At 56.9% G+C, this 16453-nt stretch overlaps 1 protein-coding gene across 2 annotated transcripts in view; it reads left to right on the plus strand.

Annotated features, from left to right (window-relative positions):
- Positions 1-9276, plus strand: part of UROS (uroporphyrinogen III synthase) — a 29745-nt gene extending 20469 nt beyond the window's left edge. Inside the window, exons 7-10 of one of the 2 annotated variants that reach the window (XM_080822840.1) lie at positions 3939-4019; positions 4324-4409; positions 5400-5498; positions 8946-9276. In XM_080822840.1, coding sequence (XP_080678966.1) covers positions 3939-4019; positions 4324-4409; positions 5400-5498; positions 8946-9080 — 401 coding nt within the window. In that variant the 3' untranslated portion in view covers positions 9081-9276. Of the gene's footprint in view, positions 1-3938; positions 4029-4323; positions 4410-5399; positions 5499-8945 lie in introns of both variants that reach the window. The other variant, XM_080822839.1, reaches the window with a different exon arrangement.
- Positions 9277-16453: the final 7177 nt, after the last annotated feature.

The following is a 16453-nucleotide window of genomic DNA, read 5'->3' on the forward strand; positions in this document are numbered from 1 at the left end:
GACGAAGGAGGTGAGCCCTAATGCAGTGACCCTCTGGGCCCCGTCCTGGCCGAAGCAGGTGCTGGCCTGGGCTGGAGTGGAGGACCGAGTACCCAGCACTGTGTTCCCATCCCAGGGCAGCACCGCTGGGCCTCCTGCCCCGGCTCTTGTGTCCAGCACTCCACGTGAACTGCAGGGCCTCGGGGGCTCTTCAGCAGGACAGTCTCGCCTGGCCCACGACTCTAGTGGCCAGCTCCGTGGCGCTTTGGCCAGCCACTCTCATTTCTCCCTTCCTGTGCAGCCGTCTTGCCTCAGCCCTCCTGTCGGTGCTGCCAGCAGAGACTCTGTCCTTCACGTAGGCTCCCGTGTGACAGGGACGCCGCAGGCTGCGTTCCTTCCACGTCCACTGTCCTGGAGACCGTGGCCCTCCTTTGGCCACCCCCACCATACACATGCCCTTTGTGCCTCACCTTGTCGCTTAACCCACTCCTGCCTCATGGCCTGGCACACAGGTGTCCCCACGCGGTGTTTGCTGAGCGCTGTTCAGCTGTTCTAGCGGGACAGGAGGGCGTATGGGGAGCGAGGCAAGAGAGGGCTCGGTCCCCGCCAACAGGCCTGGCCAAGCTGAGCGGCCATTTTCCTGAGCGTCAGCCCAGGCCTGCCAGGAGCGCGCGGGCGTGCGGCCGGGCGTCGAAAGCGGCTGAGAAGCCGCAGGCGGTTGTGCCGGTGGGCCGGAGGTGAGCACGGGCCTGGGCACCTCAGGGTCCTCAGGCCCATCGGGCTGTTCTGAGGATCAAAGCCTCAGCTCTTCCAGGGCGAGAGGAACATCGTGTGATTGGGTTTTCCCCCAGCAGTTCACGGTGTGGGATGCCTGTGTTCCAGAATGACCCAGCGCCAGGCTCTTTATTTCTAATGTTCTTAGGAGATAATGGTCACCATCAAACAGTAACAAAGCCGTTCTGTTTTAAAGTAGAAATCAATGTAAATGGTGGAGCTTGGCATTCCCCGGGGGATTAAGTGCCTCCTTGGTTCACGAAGATGAATGACTGGTTCCACGGGTGGGACGGCATTTAGCTCTGTCTCCAGGGCAGATGACCTGGCTGTGCTCACCACTGACGCACGAGTTCTAGAAAGAGATGGAAGGAAACTGAGCCGTTCCTCACCCTCAGGTCCAGAGGCTCCTTGCTCTGCACACACAAGCAGGAAGGATCCGTGTTGTTCTGAGATATCACACTGGTGTTTCCATTAATGGACTCAAGACTTCGAGGGGAGACAGGGACGCACTCTGCCTTATCTCCGCAGAGACTGAGCTGCATCCTTTGCGAAGCCTTTGTTTCTTCTTCTCATTTGTAACCAGCACGTCCGTGCGTCCTAATAAATCTTCAGTCACAGTTAGAATATCCAAACACGAATCCTTCTTGACTGCTAATAGGGACTTTCACCTTGGTTTTACCAAAGCATTAATGATTTTCTCCCTCAGCAAGCTCTGAAACTGGATTTTAAAAGCTAAAAATCTACTTCCAGTGTTTGCGGTCAACAGGCCAATTCGTAGTTACTGCTTCTCTCTTTTACATAACACTTTTTACTACGTGTCAGGTGCCAACGCAGGCTCTTAAAACTATTAACCCATTTAGCTCATTGTTCTGACAGAAAATTCTCCCCTTCCAGGAGAGAAAGGAGCTAATGGAGCTAATGGAAAAGCGAGCAGCAAATAAATGGTAGAAGGGGGCATTACGGCATTCTGCAAGAGAGGGGGTGCGCCTGCGTCAGGCAGAGAGGCAGGCGTGTGTTTATCTGAAATGTCCCCGGCCCGGGGGCTGCCAACGGCCACCCCTGCAGCCTCGCCAGCTCGCTTGGCCCTCCTTCCCTCGCCACCAGCCCTGCTGTCCGGATTCTCCACCATGAGAATCCCTGCACCGCCGCATCTCCCACCCTGCCTGGGAGGCCGAAATCAGAGCCGACATGGCAGTAGATGGAGCTCTCCGGCCACAAATGTGTCCTCCAGTGAAATGGCGTTTTTTTTAAAAATCAGCGTTGTTACCTTAATTTCCACATTGACTATTTATGGAGTCCCCAGCCCCTCGGCACAACCCTCTCCTGGGATTTTCAGCACTCTTGCTGGCCTCAGCCCCCACAGCCCTGTTAAAGGAATGGGCGGCCTCTGAGCCCTGGGAGTCACCATTGAGTCCTCTCTGTTGCGTGAGGCCCCTGCCAGGCCCTCGTCTCTCCTTATTATTCCGGGAAAATTCTCACACCTCTGCAGAACCAGCCAGCATCAGCATTGGCCTATGTGAGTTAAAAATCTGCAGGCAGTAAACTTCTCCCCCCCAAAAGATGGGTTCTTTGCCTCTGACTTCTTGAAGGGGGTAGGTCCCAGGAAGGATAGTTGTGGTAGATCTCCACTTGGCAGAAGAGAATTCTGCTGGGGCATTTTCAGGTTTTCCTCCTTTGCTGAGAGTGTCACAGGTTTCCATTAAGTCAGCTGGGCTGATTGGGCCTGCATGCATGGCCTGGCTCTCCAGGCGCTGGTGGTACGGTGAGAGAAGACAGTCATCTGCCCTGTACCAGGACACACATGCTAAGCTCCCATTCTCTGAGTTAGTGGCCAGCTATCCGGGAATGAGCACGAGCAGCTCAATACTGGGCTAGACCTTCCGAAGAGGTGCTTTGAAGAGCAGCTGCTAGAATCTTCCAAAGGCCTCTTGCACATGTCTAGGGCTGGGCTTGCTGGACAGGCAGGCCCTTGGTTTTTCTGCCGGATTCTCAAAGCTGCCCCAGAGCAGGTGGCTGGGGGGTTCTGTGGGAGCAGCTTTGGCCCCTAGAATCCTGCACCCCAGCACCTAACTTCATGGATGGATGCACAGACACTGGAGGGACGCCTGGGCTCTGGGTAAGCAAGTTGCACCTGAACGTCGCTTTGGAAATTTGTCTCCAAGGATGGCATCTACAGCACATGAAGCATTTCCTCCCACTGGAAAAGAGCAATCAATGGGGATCTATTGTCTACATTTGAGTTTTTCCCGATTCCTTGTGTTCTTTTATGTCCATGCTGATTGTTACAGAGCAGCTTAAATCAAGAACACATTCACCAGTACGTAGTCATTGAATAACCTGGAAAAAGGAAGTTGTCCCTGTGGTTGGGCTAGGCCTTCCAGGGGAAGGTGCTGGACGAGAAGAGCTTGGGTTGTTCCTTCCTCTGACTGCAGTCCCCACAGAGGTGTTCAGAGAGATCGGATGGGGACAGAATAATGCGCTTGTGCGTGAGCAACAGCCACTAAGACTTCTTCCAACTGATGGACGGACATCGGTGGAGAGTGGTTGGTTCGATCAAAATGTTCACATTTGGGGAGGATTCGCCCACCGGTTTTGTTGGATGGTAATGTCTCAGGTCAGAGCTCAGCCACATGCCGTCTTCGTTCTGCGGAGAGCCTGGAGCTGGACGCCCCCTTAGGTCTTCCTAGAGTGGAGACGGGGAGCTGGGTGGGAGGCAGGGCCCTTCTCAGCAGGTCAGGTCCCCCCACAGCCACCCATCTGGCCTGTGGGCACTTAGCCAGGTGGCCGCCATCCTGAGGGGACAGTAGGCAGACAGCTTGTCTCTGTCCGGGGGCGGGGGGGCCGCCCGGCCACTTCTGGCTGCTATTTCCCTGCCGCCTTGTGAGCGTGGGCCCCGGCTTCGGACTCCAGCCAAGTGCAGAGCTGCATGATAGCTCGCGCCTGCCGCCCAGTGCCGCATCAGGACCAGAGGGGCTGGAAGGGCCTGGGGAACAGCGGCCCCGGCACGCGGGGACCCCCGTTTTCTGAGCGCCATGGCCGAACCCTCTGCGATCTTCCTGCAGCAAGGTCAGCTGCTTCCCTCCCACTCACAGCCACCGAGTGGGCTGGAGCTGCTGCTCCCCGTGCCCCGGGCACGTGCATCCCCTTCCTGAAAGGGTTAACAAAGTCTGGTTCTTTATCCACAGGGGAGCCACCGGCATTGCCCCTTCTGTTTCCCTGCGGAACCGTCAAAGGAGAAATACTGCCGAAAATGCTCAAGGACAGAGGTGACGACAGTGCGTTGGCTTGTGGGCACAGTCCCCCGGTCTGCCCGCTCAGGGCTGCCGGGAGCCTTCGCGGTCCGTGTTCGGGGTTGGCTGTGTGGAGCCCCCAGGGAAGGGTGGGCCGCCTCTCATGGTCATGTTCGGTGTGGGCTGGGAGCCCGCAGGGTGTCACAGCCTTCGCCAAGAGTATGGGTGGTGCCGGTGCAGACGGACCCTGGGGCAGGTCCCCGTACAGAGGAGAGTCTCAGGAGGGAGCCCGGTGTTCCTAGTGGAATAAAGCCTGTTTTCTGCTTTTGATTGTGCCCAGGGATCCCCATGGAAAGCATAACTGTCTATCAGAAGATCCCACACCCAGGAATCCAAGTGAACCTCAACAGCTACTATTCTAAGCAGGTGGGTGGTGCTTGCAGGGAGAGCTCTGGGTGGTGGGGGGGCAGCCACCTGAGTAGTGGAGGCCTGGGGGAAAGAGGCCCAAATCCCTGTGCGTGGCCCCACCATCCCCAGTTGCACGACTTCCCAAGGCTCCATCGCTGTATCTGTGACATGGGAACAGATCTCTCCTGTAAGGTTTCTAGAAGGATGAAAGGAGATAATATGCACAAAGCCCTGTGGATTCCACCCCAGACCTAGTGGGCCTGGGCAGCTAGGGGCCCTCGTGTGACTGTCTCTTCATTGTGTGGGGCACTGGGGGAGCCGCAGGGACAGAGGCTGGGAGGGGAGGCGGGGCCCATACTGGGAAGGCCCACAGTGCCCACCGAGGGGTCTGCACTGAATTTGGGAAGCCACAGAGACCTCTGAAGGCTTCAGGCAGGAAGGTGGGTGGCCCCGGTTTAAGCTTTTCCACATCTGTATTCAGTGGGCTGCCTCTCCTCCCTCTCCCGGGACAGGCTTCCGAATGGCTCGCTGGCTCTGGACGTCCCGTTAGTGCAGACCGAAACAGAAAGGCTGTGCAGCCAGTGCGCCTTCTGTCTCCCGAGAAGGGATGCAGAGCTGACAGGGAGCGGGCCTGGACTGCCGTCTCACTCCTCAGGGCCACTCTGGTCATGTGAGCTCGTGGCACCGTCTGCTCGGCTGGGCATGGTCCACGGTTGCCATGTCCTCTGGCCAGACTGACAGACCTGTGGGCCAGCAGAGCGATGAGGAGCAGCACCCAGCCTCCCCAAAGGCACCCTGCCCTCTAAATGGTGCCTCACCTGAACTTGGCTTTGGCCTCGAGGGAGCAGAGAAGGCCACGTCCACCGGGAACCCTCCTGCTGTGAATCTGTGGGGCTGCCTGAGGGCTGCCTCTTGGGGCTCCAGGGCTGATGGCCCTTGGCTAGAAGAACCAGGGAACATTCTCTTCTTGGCCTGTGCCGACAGCCTGGTCTTGTGCTCTCCCTGCAGGGCGTTCCGGCCAGCATCACATTCTTCAGTCCCTCTGGCCTTACATACAGCCTCAAGCACATTCAAGAGTTATCTGGTGACAACATTGATCGAATTAAGGTGAGGTATTCAGTGGGCTTTTGGTCTTTCAGATTTTTTAAAATTTTGCCAATTATCCTAGAGTTTCCGTGTAAAGTCAGAGCACTCCTGACCTAGCAGACACCGTGATGTCCACTCGTAGCCCTGGAACGGCCGGGCTCTAGAATTCTCCAGCACCACTTCCTGGCTGGTGCTCTTGGACAAGTTACTTAATCTCTCTGAGCCTGTTTCCTCATTTGTACCATGAGGACGATGATTCCTCTGTGGCCTTTAGAGACATGTAGTCACACCTTATCTGTGGGGGATACGTTCCCACACCTTCAGGTGGATGTCTGAAACCACGGCTACTACCCAGTCCTGGTAGTGTGTTCTTTTCTACATATACATCCCTGTGATGAAGTTTAATTTCTAAATTAGGGCCCGTACGAGATTAACCACCACTAACAATGAGGCCGTTACAGCGGTGTCTTGTGATGACAGTGACGTGAGCTCTCTCAGGACGCCTTGCTGTGGTGCTCGCACCCTTCTCCCGAGATGTGAGATGGGAACGTGTCTCCATGACGAGACAAGGGGAGGGCAGTGATGGAGGCAAGTGACGCAGCGTGAGGCTGGGCGGGACTGTGGCTGACTGCGGGGAACTGGCAGTGTGGACAGTGAAACCGCGAATAAGGGGGCAGGGACTGCTCAGGGAGCTGCAGTCGAGGGGGGCTGCTGTCTGTGGTCTTCTCCGGCAGAGGAGTCTCAGGACTGGATGAGAATTCGGGCCAGTCCTTGGCCAGAACCTGGTATGCATCTTAGTGTCCTTTCCCTGGTTTCCCATGGAAACATCTTGGCCTTATCTATTCTAAAAGTCATTCCCTCTTTCCATGTCTTTTAATTCAAAAGCTTGACATTCCCACTTATGAGGGACCCCATTTGCTGGGCATCTACAAGTAACGACGAGGTGTCTGGGGCCTGTGTCAGGAAGGCTCTTGAACTGGCTGCAGTGGGACTGAGGAGAGGGCGGAGGACAGGCCGCCAGCACCGCGCGTCCTCACACACAGCGAGCACCCTTGGCTTTTACTCCGGGTGCGTCCCACGGCCTGCGGACTCTGCGCCGGCTCCCGGTTCTGCAGGGGGTACTGGGCTCAGAGCAGTTGTGTGTCTTGCCCTAGGTCTCACGGGAGGAAGGGATTTGAACCCAGGAAGACGGGTGCCACGCTGTTAGCCGTGGTGACACCTGAGCCGTGGCCAGTTGATGGAACATTTCCGGGCAGTCTCTGGTAGAATTCGCCCACCGGTCCAGTGGTAGGAAATCAGGCAAAACTGGGACCACTGTCCTGACCACAGGTGAAGGAGCTGAGGCCCAGAGAGGTCAAATGACGGGAGAGGAGAACGGTGTCTAACGCTCAGGGTTGGAAGGATTGAGAAGATCAGACCCTGACGTGCTCAGGCAGTTAGTGACCGGTCCATAGTCAGCCCTTTCCTCCCTGGAGGCTGGGAGAAGCCGGGGTGCTGGGCTGCCCCCAGTTCTCGCCGCTGTGACGTGCCCGGCAGCCTGGTAACCGCAGTCTCCACGGAGCTGCTCTCTGGGCCCTCAGAACTGCCTTCTTCTGCTTATCAGCGTGGTGCCTTCGAGGCACCCCCGGCCTGTGGCCTGTCAGGACGTTGCTTCTTTTTGTGGCCGTGGGATAGTCCGTGCTGGGACCACAGCACCGCGTCTTCAGCCGCTCCTCGGCAACGGGCACTGGCGCTGGGTCCTCTCCGGGGCGGGCAGGAGTGATGCTGGGCACCTGACTGCAGTTTTGAAGCGGACGCGTATTTCCATTTCTCTTGAGCACGGACTAAGGAGGGGAATTGCTGGGCCGCACGGTCACTTTATGTCTAACTTCGGTAATTTTGAAGAATTAGCGTCTTCCCGAGCGGCTGTAGCTCTCTGCTTCCGCACCAGCCGTGTGGGAAGGTTCCGGTTCCTCCACGTCCTTCGCAGAACTTACCATCTTTGTCTTCATGCTCAGAGCCGTCCCGGCGGCCGGGGGGTAGCTCTGACTTGGATTTCCCTATGACCCACGACGCCGAGCAGCTGTCCCCGCGTGTGCTGGCCGTTCTGTGTGTCCTTGGGACAAGTGTCTGTTCACATCCTTGCCGTGTGTCTTGTGGCCGGTGCTGCTGGGCTGGACGAGTTCTTGGTTCCTGGATCCAGGCTCCTCCACAGATGTACGATGTGCAGCAATTTTCCCCGTCCCCTGAGTTGTCTTTTCCCCTCTGTGATGGTGTCCTCAGAAGCAGGACAGTTTTTCCATTTTGGTAAAGACGCACTTACCTGGCTTTCCCTTTGCTATTTGGGCCGTGAGCGGCGGAGCTCAGAAACCACTGCCTAATCCCAGGCGTGAAGACTCGCCCTGTGTTCCTTCTGTGTTGACGGGTCTCCGCTCTCACACTTAGGTCTGGGAGCCACTTTGAGTTCACGAGTGTGTCTGCTGTGATGTGGGGTCCGGCGCCGTCCTTTCCTCAGGGAGGTTCTCGAGGAACGGCTGCGTCATGAGGTTGAGTGGGAGGGCGGGGAGCTTGGGCTTCCGGGGGCAGCAGCCTCTGTCCTGTGGCTCTGACATGCCCCAGAAAGTGTCCTGAGTTTGTTCCCTGCGCCACACCTGGCCCCGGGAGGGAGGATGGAAGGGGGCGCCGGGTAAGGGCTGCCATCCTCCCAGACCTTCCCCCGGGCTGGGTACGTGCACGCAGTGCTGGGGTGCGGTGACGTGCGTGCTCTCCTCGCCAGAGCAACGGGCCTTACCTCCCCCCGTGCTAGCCTGCCACGCGAGGGCTGCTGTACCCCTTCTACAGGTGAGCAAACAGGGCCAGGGGGGCTAAGTGACCTGTGAGGACACCTGGGCAAGGGCCGCGGTCACCACAACAGAAAACCCCGTTCAGTCCCAAGCGAGGCTCTGCACGTGACCATCAAACACGCGATGTTCAGGGAGAGAGGCGTCCCGCTGACACGGCTCAGGCCACCGAGCGTCTCACTCGGAGTAACCGTGTTCCCCCGCCCAGCACTCGTCTGTGCCGGGGCCCCGGCCAGGTGCTTACTTGCACCAGCCTCTCGTGATCCTCGCAGCGGCCCCTGGGGAAGGCTGTTACCCTGCTTTACAGATGAAGGGACAGAGGCCCAGAGGGGGCAGGTCACTTGCTAGGGCCACTGTGCTGCAGGGCTAGGATGGGAACCTGACCCTCGGCTGCTGAGTTTTCCTGGGGTGGGGGGGTGCAGCCGGGGCCCCCCACCATGCCCGGAGCACCTCTCCGACTTGCTCTCTGCTCCACGTGGCCCCCCACCCAGGGCAGAGCCATGGGCCGCTAAGGCTTATGGAGAGGCGGCCAAGACGGTAGGAGCGGTGGCCTCACATGAGCCCCAGTGACCCGACTGGCCCCAGGCCCTGCCCCACTGTCCTCCCGGCCCCGCAGGTGCACTGAATCTCCCCGTCTCTCCCCCCGCAGTTTGCCGCCATCGGCCCCAGCACAGCCCGTGCGCTGACCGCCCAGGGCCTGCGTGTGAGCTGCATGGCCGAGAGCCCCACGCCGCTGGCCCTGGCCAAGAGTCTCCAGGTGGCCCTTCAGGCCCCCAGCTGCTGAGTCGGTGACCGTTCCCGCTGCGCTGCTGTCCCCGGCCCAGGGCACCGTGCTGCCGCTGCAGGGAGGCGAGCCATCGGCAGGGCCCCCACGCCTCGGCCTCGTGCCTCCGCAGGGCCCCTGGAGCCGGCGAGAGCTCCTCTGGCAGAGGCAAGAAAACCAAATAAACCGCCCGGCTCCCGGCGCCGACTGTGTTGTCCCTCGCTGTGTGGTGTTTTGCACACAGAGCCGTGTCTGCGGAGGAAACAGATGCGCCCACGTTCCCAGAGCTGCCAGAGCCAGCAGGCACAAGAACATCTGTGTAGGAAGCAGCTTCGTTCATCTTAGAGAAGGGACCCGCCTGGTCCTGCCTGTGCGCTGTGGCCAGTTGCCGTGCTGATCAGGGGAGACCGTCTTCCCTCCCGAGCTGAAATGTAGCCGAGGCCAGGCAGGGTGTCTGCGGGGCGGGGGGGTGGGTTTACGCAGAAGGCCTTCGTCTGCAAGGTGCCAGGCCTGCAGACAGGCTTGGGGACTCTGCCCACAAACTTTATTTCCACTTTTAAAGTCTTGGCCTGGAACCTGAGCTGGGTGGGCTGCAACCCGCGTCCACAGTTCGGTCACGTGAGCTGGTGGCAGGGGAGGAGGAGTGTCTGACCTGGCAGGTGTGTCACGCTGGCAGTCCTGCCTCCCTCCTCCTCGTTCCCCTTAACGACCTGAGGCGGGGATGCCACTATGACTCCTGTTTCTCTGGGGAAGAACCTGAGACTCGCGGCATTAAATGCCTTGCTCAGGGTCACCCAGCGAGTGAGTGACCAGCCGGGACGCTCTGCAAGGGACTTGGGCACGTAAAGCACAGAGGCCCAGACTGATAGCACTCCGGAGCGGCCTCACCGCCACGTGACCTCAGCAGAAAAGTGAGCACCTGGTGATAATTAGTGGTGTGACCTGAGCAGAAGTTCTGCAGGCACCGTGATGGCCCCGTACTTTTTGTCTGCGGTCCTGTTTCTGGGGACGGGTCAGAATCCATCCCACCACTTCTTTCTGATCTGAAAGTCAGGTCTGGATCGATGGGGCGTGTTTAGAATCCCTGCCGCTCCCGGGGAGACTTTTTCTGCTGGAGTCACCTTTTCTGAGCCTGGGGAAGAGCCGTGCCCCAAGCAGCCCACGCTAAGGTGGGCGCTGCCCTCCCGGCCCCACAGCTGCCACCGAGCGGTGCCCACCAGGCCAGGCTGCTGCAGCAGCATCTAGAGGCCAGCCTCGGGACAGAGTGTCGTCACCAGGACCAGAGATGGCTGCACGAGCCTCAGCGTCCGAGGGCTGCGGTGGGTGCTGCTGTGTGAGGAGGGACGTGCAGCCGTGCCACCCCGGGTGGTCGTGTGGGGCCGACAGGACCGGGGCTGGTGGAGGCGGTCCCCTGACCGTGTGCCTGCAGGTCAGAGCCCTGCCGGATTGCTCCCCATTATATCCCCACACTTTTGCTCTGCCTCTGACCCACGTGCTGCCCGCTGTCCCGTGTGCACACAGCCCCCGGCTGCCATCACCCCTACCTAGGAGGCCCCACTGGGGTGTCACCTGGGTGAGGACAGGAACCAGCCCTCCCACAGTGGACAGTGCCTGGGCTTCTTTGCAGGGACAGGGAGTAAGTGAAGTGTCCTGAGGGTTTGGGAAGCTTGGGCTGGGGGAGCATGAGGACTGGGAGGAGGGGGTGGAGTGGAACTCTCCGAGCCCCCGTCTCCCTGACACCGGGAGGGTCACTCTGCCTTCTGAGCTGCAGTCTGCCCACCTGTCAAGAGCAGATGAGCTACCGCCTCCTAGAGGTGTGCCCTGCAGCTCAGAAAACTAGGTCTAGAACACCCCGAAGCTGCCTTGAGATCTGCATGGAGAGCTTATGCTGGTGGGTAGTAAGCAGTGTGTCGCGTATTGTCATACACAAACAATACTGCGCAGCATTTACTGCTCCGAGCTGAGAGGTCTGTCTGGCGGAAAGCGTTGCCGGAATGGCAACGGTGATGTTGGGGTCATGGCCCCGACACCTAATGAGTTCTGAGTACCTGGGGATCAGAGACAGCAGAGCGTTTGCCCTGGAGGGGCCTGCAAACACCCGGAGAGAACAAAGTCAGGAGGCAGCTGAGTTCCACATAAAGAGCCTGTATTTCACACAACAGGCCTGTGGCCTAGAGACAGGGGGGCAGGCCGCCTCTCTTTGGACAGTTGCCAGAGCACCAACCTCTGAGGTTCTGTCGCTGGGAGCCTGACCGCAGGGAGCTGGAGACAGCAGAGTCTCGGGTGGCCTTCTTCCAAACCAAGTCACCTGCCTTTTGTGTCGATGCCATCGATTGTCATATGTCCCTTTGGAGATTTTATAGTAGGCATTAGATTTGATTTTTTTTCTTTTAAATTAGGCTCCAGACCCAGCATGGAGCCCAGCACGGGGCTCAAACCCACGATTGAGACCTGAGCTGAGATCAAGATGGGACACTTCACTCAATGAGCCACTCAGGCGCCCCCAGATTTCTTTTTTTTTTAAGCCCATTTCTTACAACTGCCTGGAGGTTCTCAGCCGGGCAAATCACGCTACTGATTGTACAAACCTCTCCGCCCTCCCCCCTTTCCCACTCACTTCAGTGTTCTGAACACTTTGCAGCAAAGACAGAGGACGCAGCAAGTCAGCAACCATGCGATAAGCAGTAAGCCGCAGCCAATGGCAATCATAACCTCCACGTCAGTGGCCATCGTCGAAGCGTCTCACACACCTGCGCAGAGAAGTGCGGGCGGGCGGTGACTGCGGCCTCCCTCCCCCCAGCCCCCTCGCCGCCTCGGCACACATCCTGGCACACGTCCTTCCGTGGGGAAGCAGGAGCCCCAAACCACAGAGCCTTCCACGTGTAAGCGTGTGTGACTGCTCCCGGGGAGGCCTGGGAGCCAGGGCTGGCCACGGGGGAAAGGGGATTTCTTCGCGGGTGGAGAGTGACTGAAATGCAAAGTCCAGAGTGAAGGAAATCGGAAGATCAGGCAGTGGGGAGACTTTTTCTCTCCCATTCACGGGCAGAAGTATGTGGCTGTAAGTCACACCCAGGCCTGCCCTTGCACAGGTGGTTCCCAAAAACCTGGGCCTTTGAGATCGATCCACAATCAGAGGCAGAACTGACCCCTCACTGTGTATCAGGCCCAGAAATCTCCCGTGGGAATTAAGGGAAAGTCTCTTTCAAAAGGTTATGCTGTTGTGGTGCTGAGAATATGCAACCCCATATTGTACAGACATGTACTTCAGGGGGAAAAAAGTCTTCAGTCCTTCCACTGACAACTGGATCATGCCATCTCAGCATTTAAGATTCTAGAAGCTTCCAGCCAAACCCTTCCCCAAGCTCAGAGATGAGGAGTGCTCTGCACAGACCAGGAACACCAGCTTCTCTTGGAGCCCCTGTCGCTCCTGTCTGTATTGTAGACCACCCGCTTTTCTCTGCCTTTTTTCCTCCTAAATCTGATTTCCTTAAAATCCAATTTACCTGGAATAAACAATTCAGTTAATCAAGCAGTGGGAACCTTGTGACACCAGTCAGGCTACTCAGAAGCTTTGAAATAATCAGGAGAAGAATGCTCTGAGAGAAGAGTAGATGATCCCTGGGTCCGGGTGCCCCGAGCCGGTTAGCCCCGGCCCAACCGCACAACACAGCAGAAAAGACCAATGTGAGGGAACGAGACCCTTCCGTCATAAAGCCCTAGTGGGTCCCCCTGCCATCTTTACGGAGAGCTGCTGTGCACGTTTGAAGACCTGACTTTCAGAAGCGCTGTCTTCGGCCAGCGCTCGCAGGATGGACGGGCCCCGACTTGGTCTTTCAGACCCAGCAGAACTCCGGCTGTGTGACATCAACCCTCGGGACGCCAGCACTCAACCACAGAGTTCTCAGTTCTGCTCCGTGTTCGGAATGTTGGCCTCCCAGGAAAGATAGTGTCTAGGTGGCATCTTGAATAATTTTGTTCTAAATCTTGTACCTGTGAAGGTTTTGGTTTCCCCAAGAGAAAACATTTAGCATTATCTTCTAATCCAAACTCAGTTCGAGGGGCACCACAGTGGCTCGGTCAGTTAAATGTCTGCCTTTGGCTCAGGTCATGATCCCAGGGTCTTGGGATGGAGCCCCACGCTGGGCTCCCTGCTCAGCGGCAAGCCTGCTTCTCCCTCTCCCACTACCCCCTCCCCTGCTCGTCCTCTCTCTTTCTCTCAAATAAAATCTTTAAAAAAAAAAGCAAACACAAAACAGTTTGAGATTTCAATTAAAAAAAAACAGAACAGACAACCCAATCATGTGCAAAGTGAATATGACCCTTAAACCTGAAAGTTGCACTTGGCTTTGGCCACACGGTGCAATAATTCTGTGGCCATTTATTCAGATGTACATGTCCGTTGACATGCATGCATACGTGAAGTATGTTGATAAATACAGCTGACATATACACACTGACATGACTGACACCTGTCATAGTCACATGTGTGCCTATATATATTATACATGTAAATGACACATGTGTATGACAGGTAGGACACAGGGCACAGTGGGAAGAAACTCAAGTAGAGCACCGGTTGTGCCCCGGCCCCTCTGGTCACGCGGTGCAGAGAGCCTGCCAGGCAGACTCTGTGAGATGAGGGATGGGCTTCCCGGGCCTCTCACGGAAGTCCAGGTACACGGGCTGAGCAGGTCCGGTGGGCACGGGTAGGGACCAGCAGGCCCCCAGCGCTGGGGCCAGCCCCCCTCTGGCTATGTAAATGTCGGGCGCCACGGCCACATGGGAAGTACCAGGTGCCTGCGCGCCACTGGGAGTCACTCGTCGTGCTTTTCATCTTCTTCATTTGGTTCTACAGAAAGTATTCAGGATGTCCCTTCCAATCAGAAGCTAATTTAAAATGTAATGGGGAGCGTCTGGGTGGCTCCGTTGTTAGGCATCCGCCTTCGGCCCAGATGTGGTCCCGGGGTCCTGGGATCCAGCCCCACATCAGCTCCCTGCTCAGTGGGAGGCCTGCTTCTCCCTCTCCCTGTGACCATGCTTGTGTGGCCCCTCTCACTGTGTCTCTCTGTCAAATAAATAAAATCTTAAAAATAAATAAATAAAATGTAATGAAAGAGGCTGGAGTTGAAAATGTGAACTCTGCCTGGGTCCACGTGATACTGTCAGAGCACTGTTGCTCAGTTTTAAGGCATGACAGTGCTGGTATGCTTTGCCCTTTTTCCCCAACAGTCTATCCTGTACGGACCCATACGAACATATTTATGCACAGGATTATACAGGATGCCTGGGGCTTGCTTCTGCAGCAGCTGTGAGGCTAACGATGAGAAATTACATGAGCCACACCTGTCTCCTGACAGCTGGCCTAGGTGTCCTCCTGCCACAGACCCAGGAGTGACCACGGAGCACTCCCAGCCAGTGGTGCTGGTTCGGGAGCGAGGAGAGCACGTCCACGGGAGACACAGTCGGGGGTGGGCAGTCTGTGGGTCTGTGGACACAGCTGAGTGTGAGCGACCCTGCAGGGGAAGGTCATCTAAAAGATGTGACTGCCGATTGTCCTGTGAGCTGGACTCGGGCACGCCGACGCTCCTCACCCGCTCCCAGTCCTTGGAATGTGGGTTCTGTTCGGCTTGCCTTTCCCGCTCCCAGACGCTGTTCTAAGGACACAGCCTTGAAAGGTGATGTGGTGTCGAAAACACCTGCAGAGTTTATGGGACTGAGCCCAGGTAGGGCCTCCTGATAAACTTCCAAGATCTGGCAGGCGGTTGCAGGGACCCATTACACCTGCACAGCCCTGGGAGGGTTTCAACCCCATAGGGCCTCCCACTCCAAAGTCATGCCTCCCCACCCCTACTCGCTCTTGTGTCCCCACCTGGTACGGGGCCGGCCCCAGATGTCTCTGAGCTGACAGAAACTGAGTGGCGCTGTGCAGCTGGCCTGACGAGCAGCCCAGTTCCTTGTGAGCGCCACGCCCTGCTGCCACCGGGGCCGGCCTTGTCACAGCAGCAGTGGTGTGAGGCCAAAACACCTGCCCCAGGGACCTCACTAGGAATGGATCCCCCTGCGTCACAGCCCGGTACAGTGCCCTGTCCAGAAACCCAATATCCTAGAGCCCCCTGAGGGGTCTCAGGCTACAGGGCCATCAGGCCAACCTGGCACAGAAGGGCTGCTAGGGCACCCTGGAGGGACTGCAGTCTACACCTGCCTCGGGGCTGCACCCCCTTTATCCATCTTCCACAGAGTGGCTGGGAGGATTCTTTTAAGTTTATGTATTTACTTAAGTAATCTCTACACCCAGCGTGGGATTTGAACTTACAACCCCAAGATCAAGGGTCTCCTGCTCCTCTAAGCCAGCCAGGCGCCCCAGGTGGATTCTTTAAATAATGAAGCAATAAAGTCACTCTCCTGCTCAAAAGATCCCCAACGAACTTAGGGTAGAATCCAAATTATCTGACTTCCAGGTCCTTCATCATCGTCCCATCCACCCTCTTTTCCATCCTCACCTCCCTCCTCCCGCCGCCTCGCTGACATCTACCACACTGCCCTCTGCTATTCTGCAGGGGCTGGGGCCTGCCTCAGGGCCTTTGCACTTTTCCTTTGCCCACACCACCCACGAATCCCAAACACATGTGACATTGTCCCTCTTTCTTTTCTTTCATTGCTGACATTTCATCTTTGTGATAGGTCTTTCCTAGACCCCTTAATATCGACTGCCCACCTCCAAGGCACTCATTTTCCTGATCTGCATTCTTAGTTCCTGTCATCATTTTAATTTTTCATTCATTGGCTTGTTTATTGTCTGTCTCTTCCACTTAGAATATAAGTTCCATGCAGGCAAAGAACGAGTGCATCATGTTCATTTCCGTATCCCCTGTCCCTAGAAGAGTAAGGAGTATTTGGTGAATGAATGAGTAGCTAAAGGACAGCCCGCACACCTGCACCCCTGCTGTTATCAGACCTGCGACACTGGCATTCCAGGCTCTCACCCACAGCCATAGTGCCTGGAGGGCCTTACGCTCTTCCCTCGGGCTCTCTGCACATGACCAATTACAACTCCCAGGCAGCTGAGCTAATTTTTTCTTCTTCTTTCCTTCCTCCAGTAGACTCCTTCAAGAGGGGCAACAGAGGGGCAGTTCTAGAACCTCAGGTGATTCTAGTTCATCCTCGTGTAAAAATGCCTTGGCCCACAGATTAGGACAGCACACAGCCATTAACTAGGACGGCAAACACCTATATTCATGAACACAGAAAGGCGCCCATGACCTTCCCTGGAGTTTACGGGAACAGCATAGAGAATATGATGCACATAAAATCAACCAAATATAAATCCTTCTGCACATGTACAGGACGCATGTACCTGTAAGAATGTTCCCCGAAACGTCACCATCTGGATCACA

This window comes from Martes martes (genome assembly GCF_963455335.1).
Source record: "Martes martes genome assembly, chromosome: 14".
In the NCBI taxonomy this organism is placed as follows: Eukaryota; Metazoa; Chordata; class Mammalia; order Carnivora; family Mustelidae; genus Martes; species Martes martes.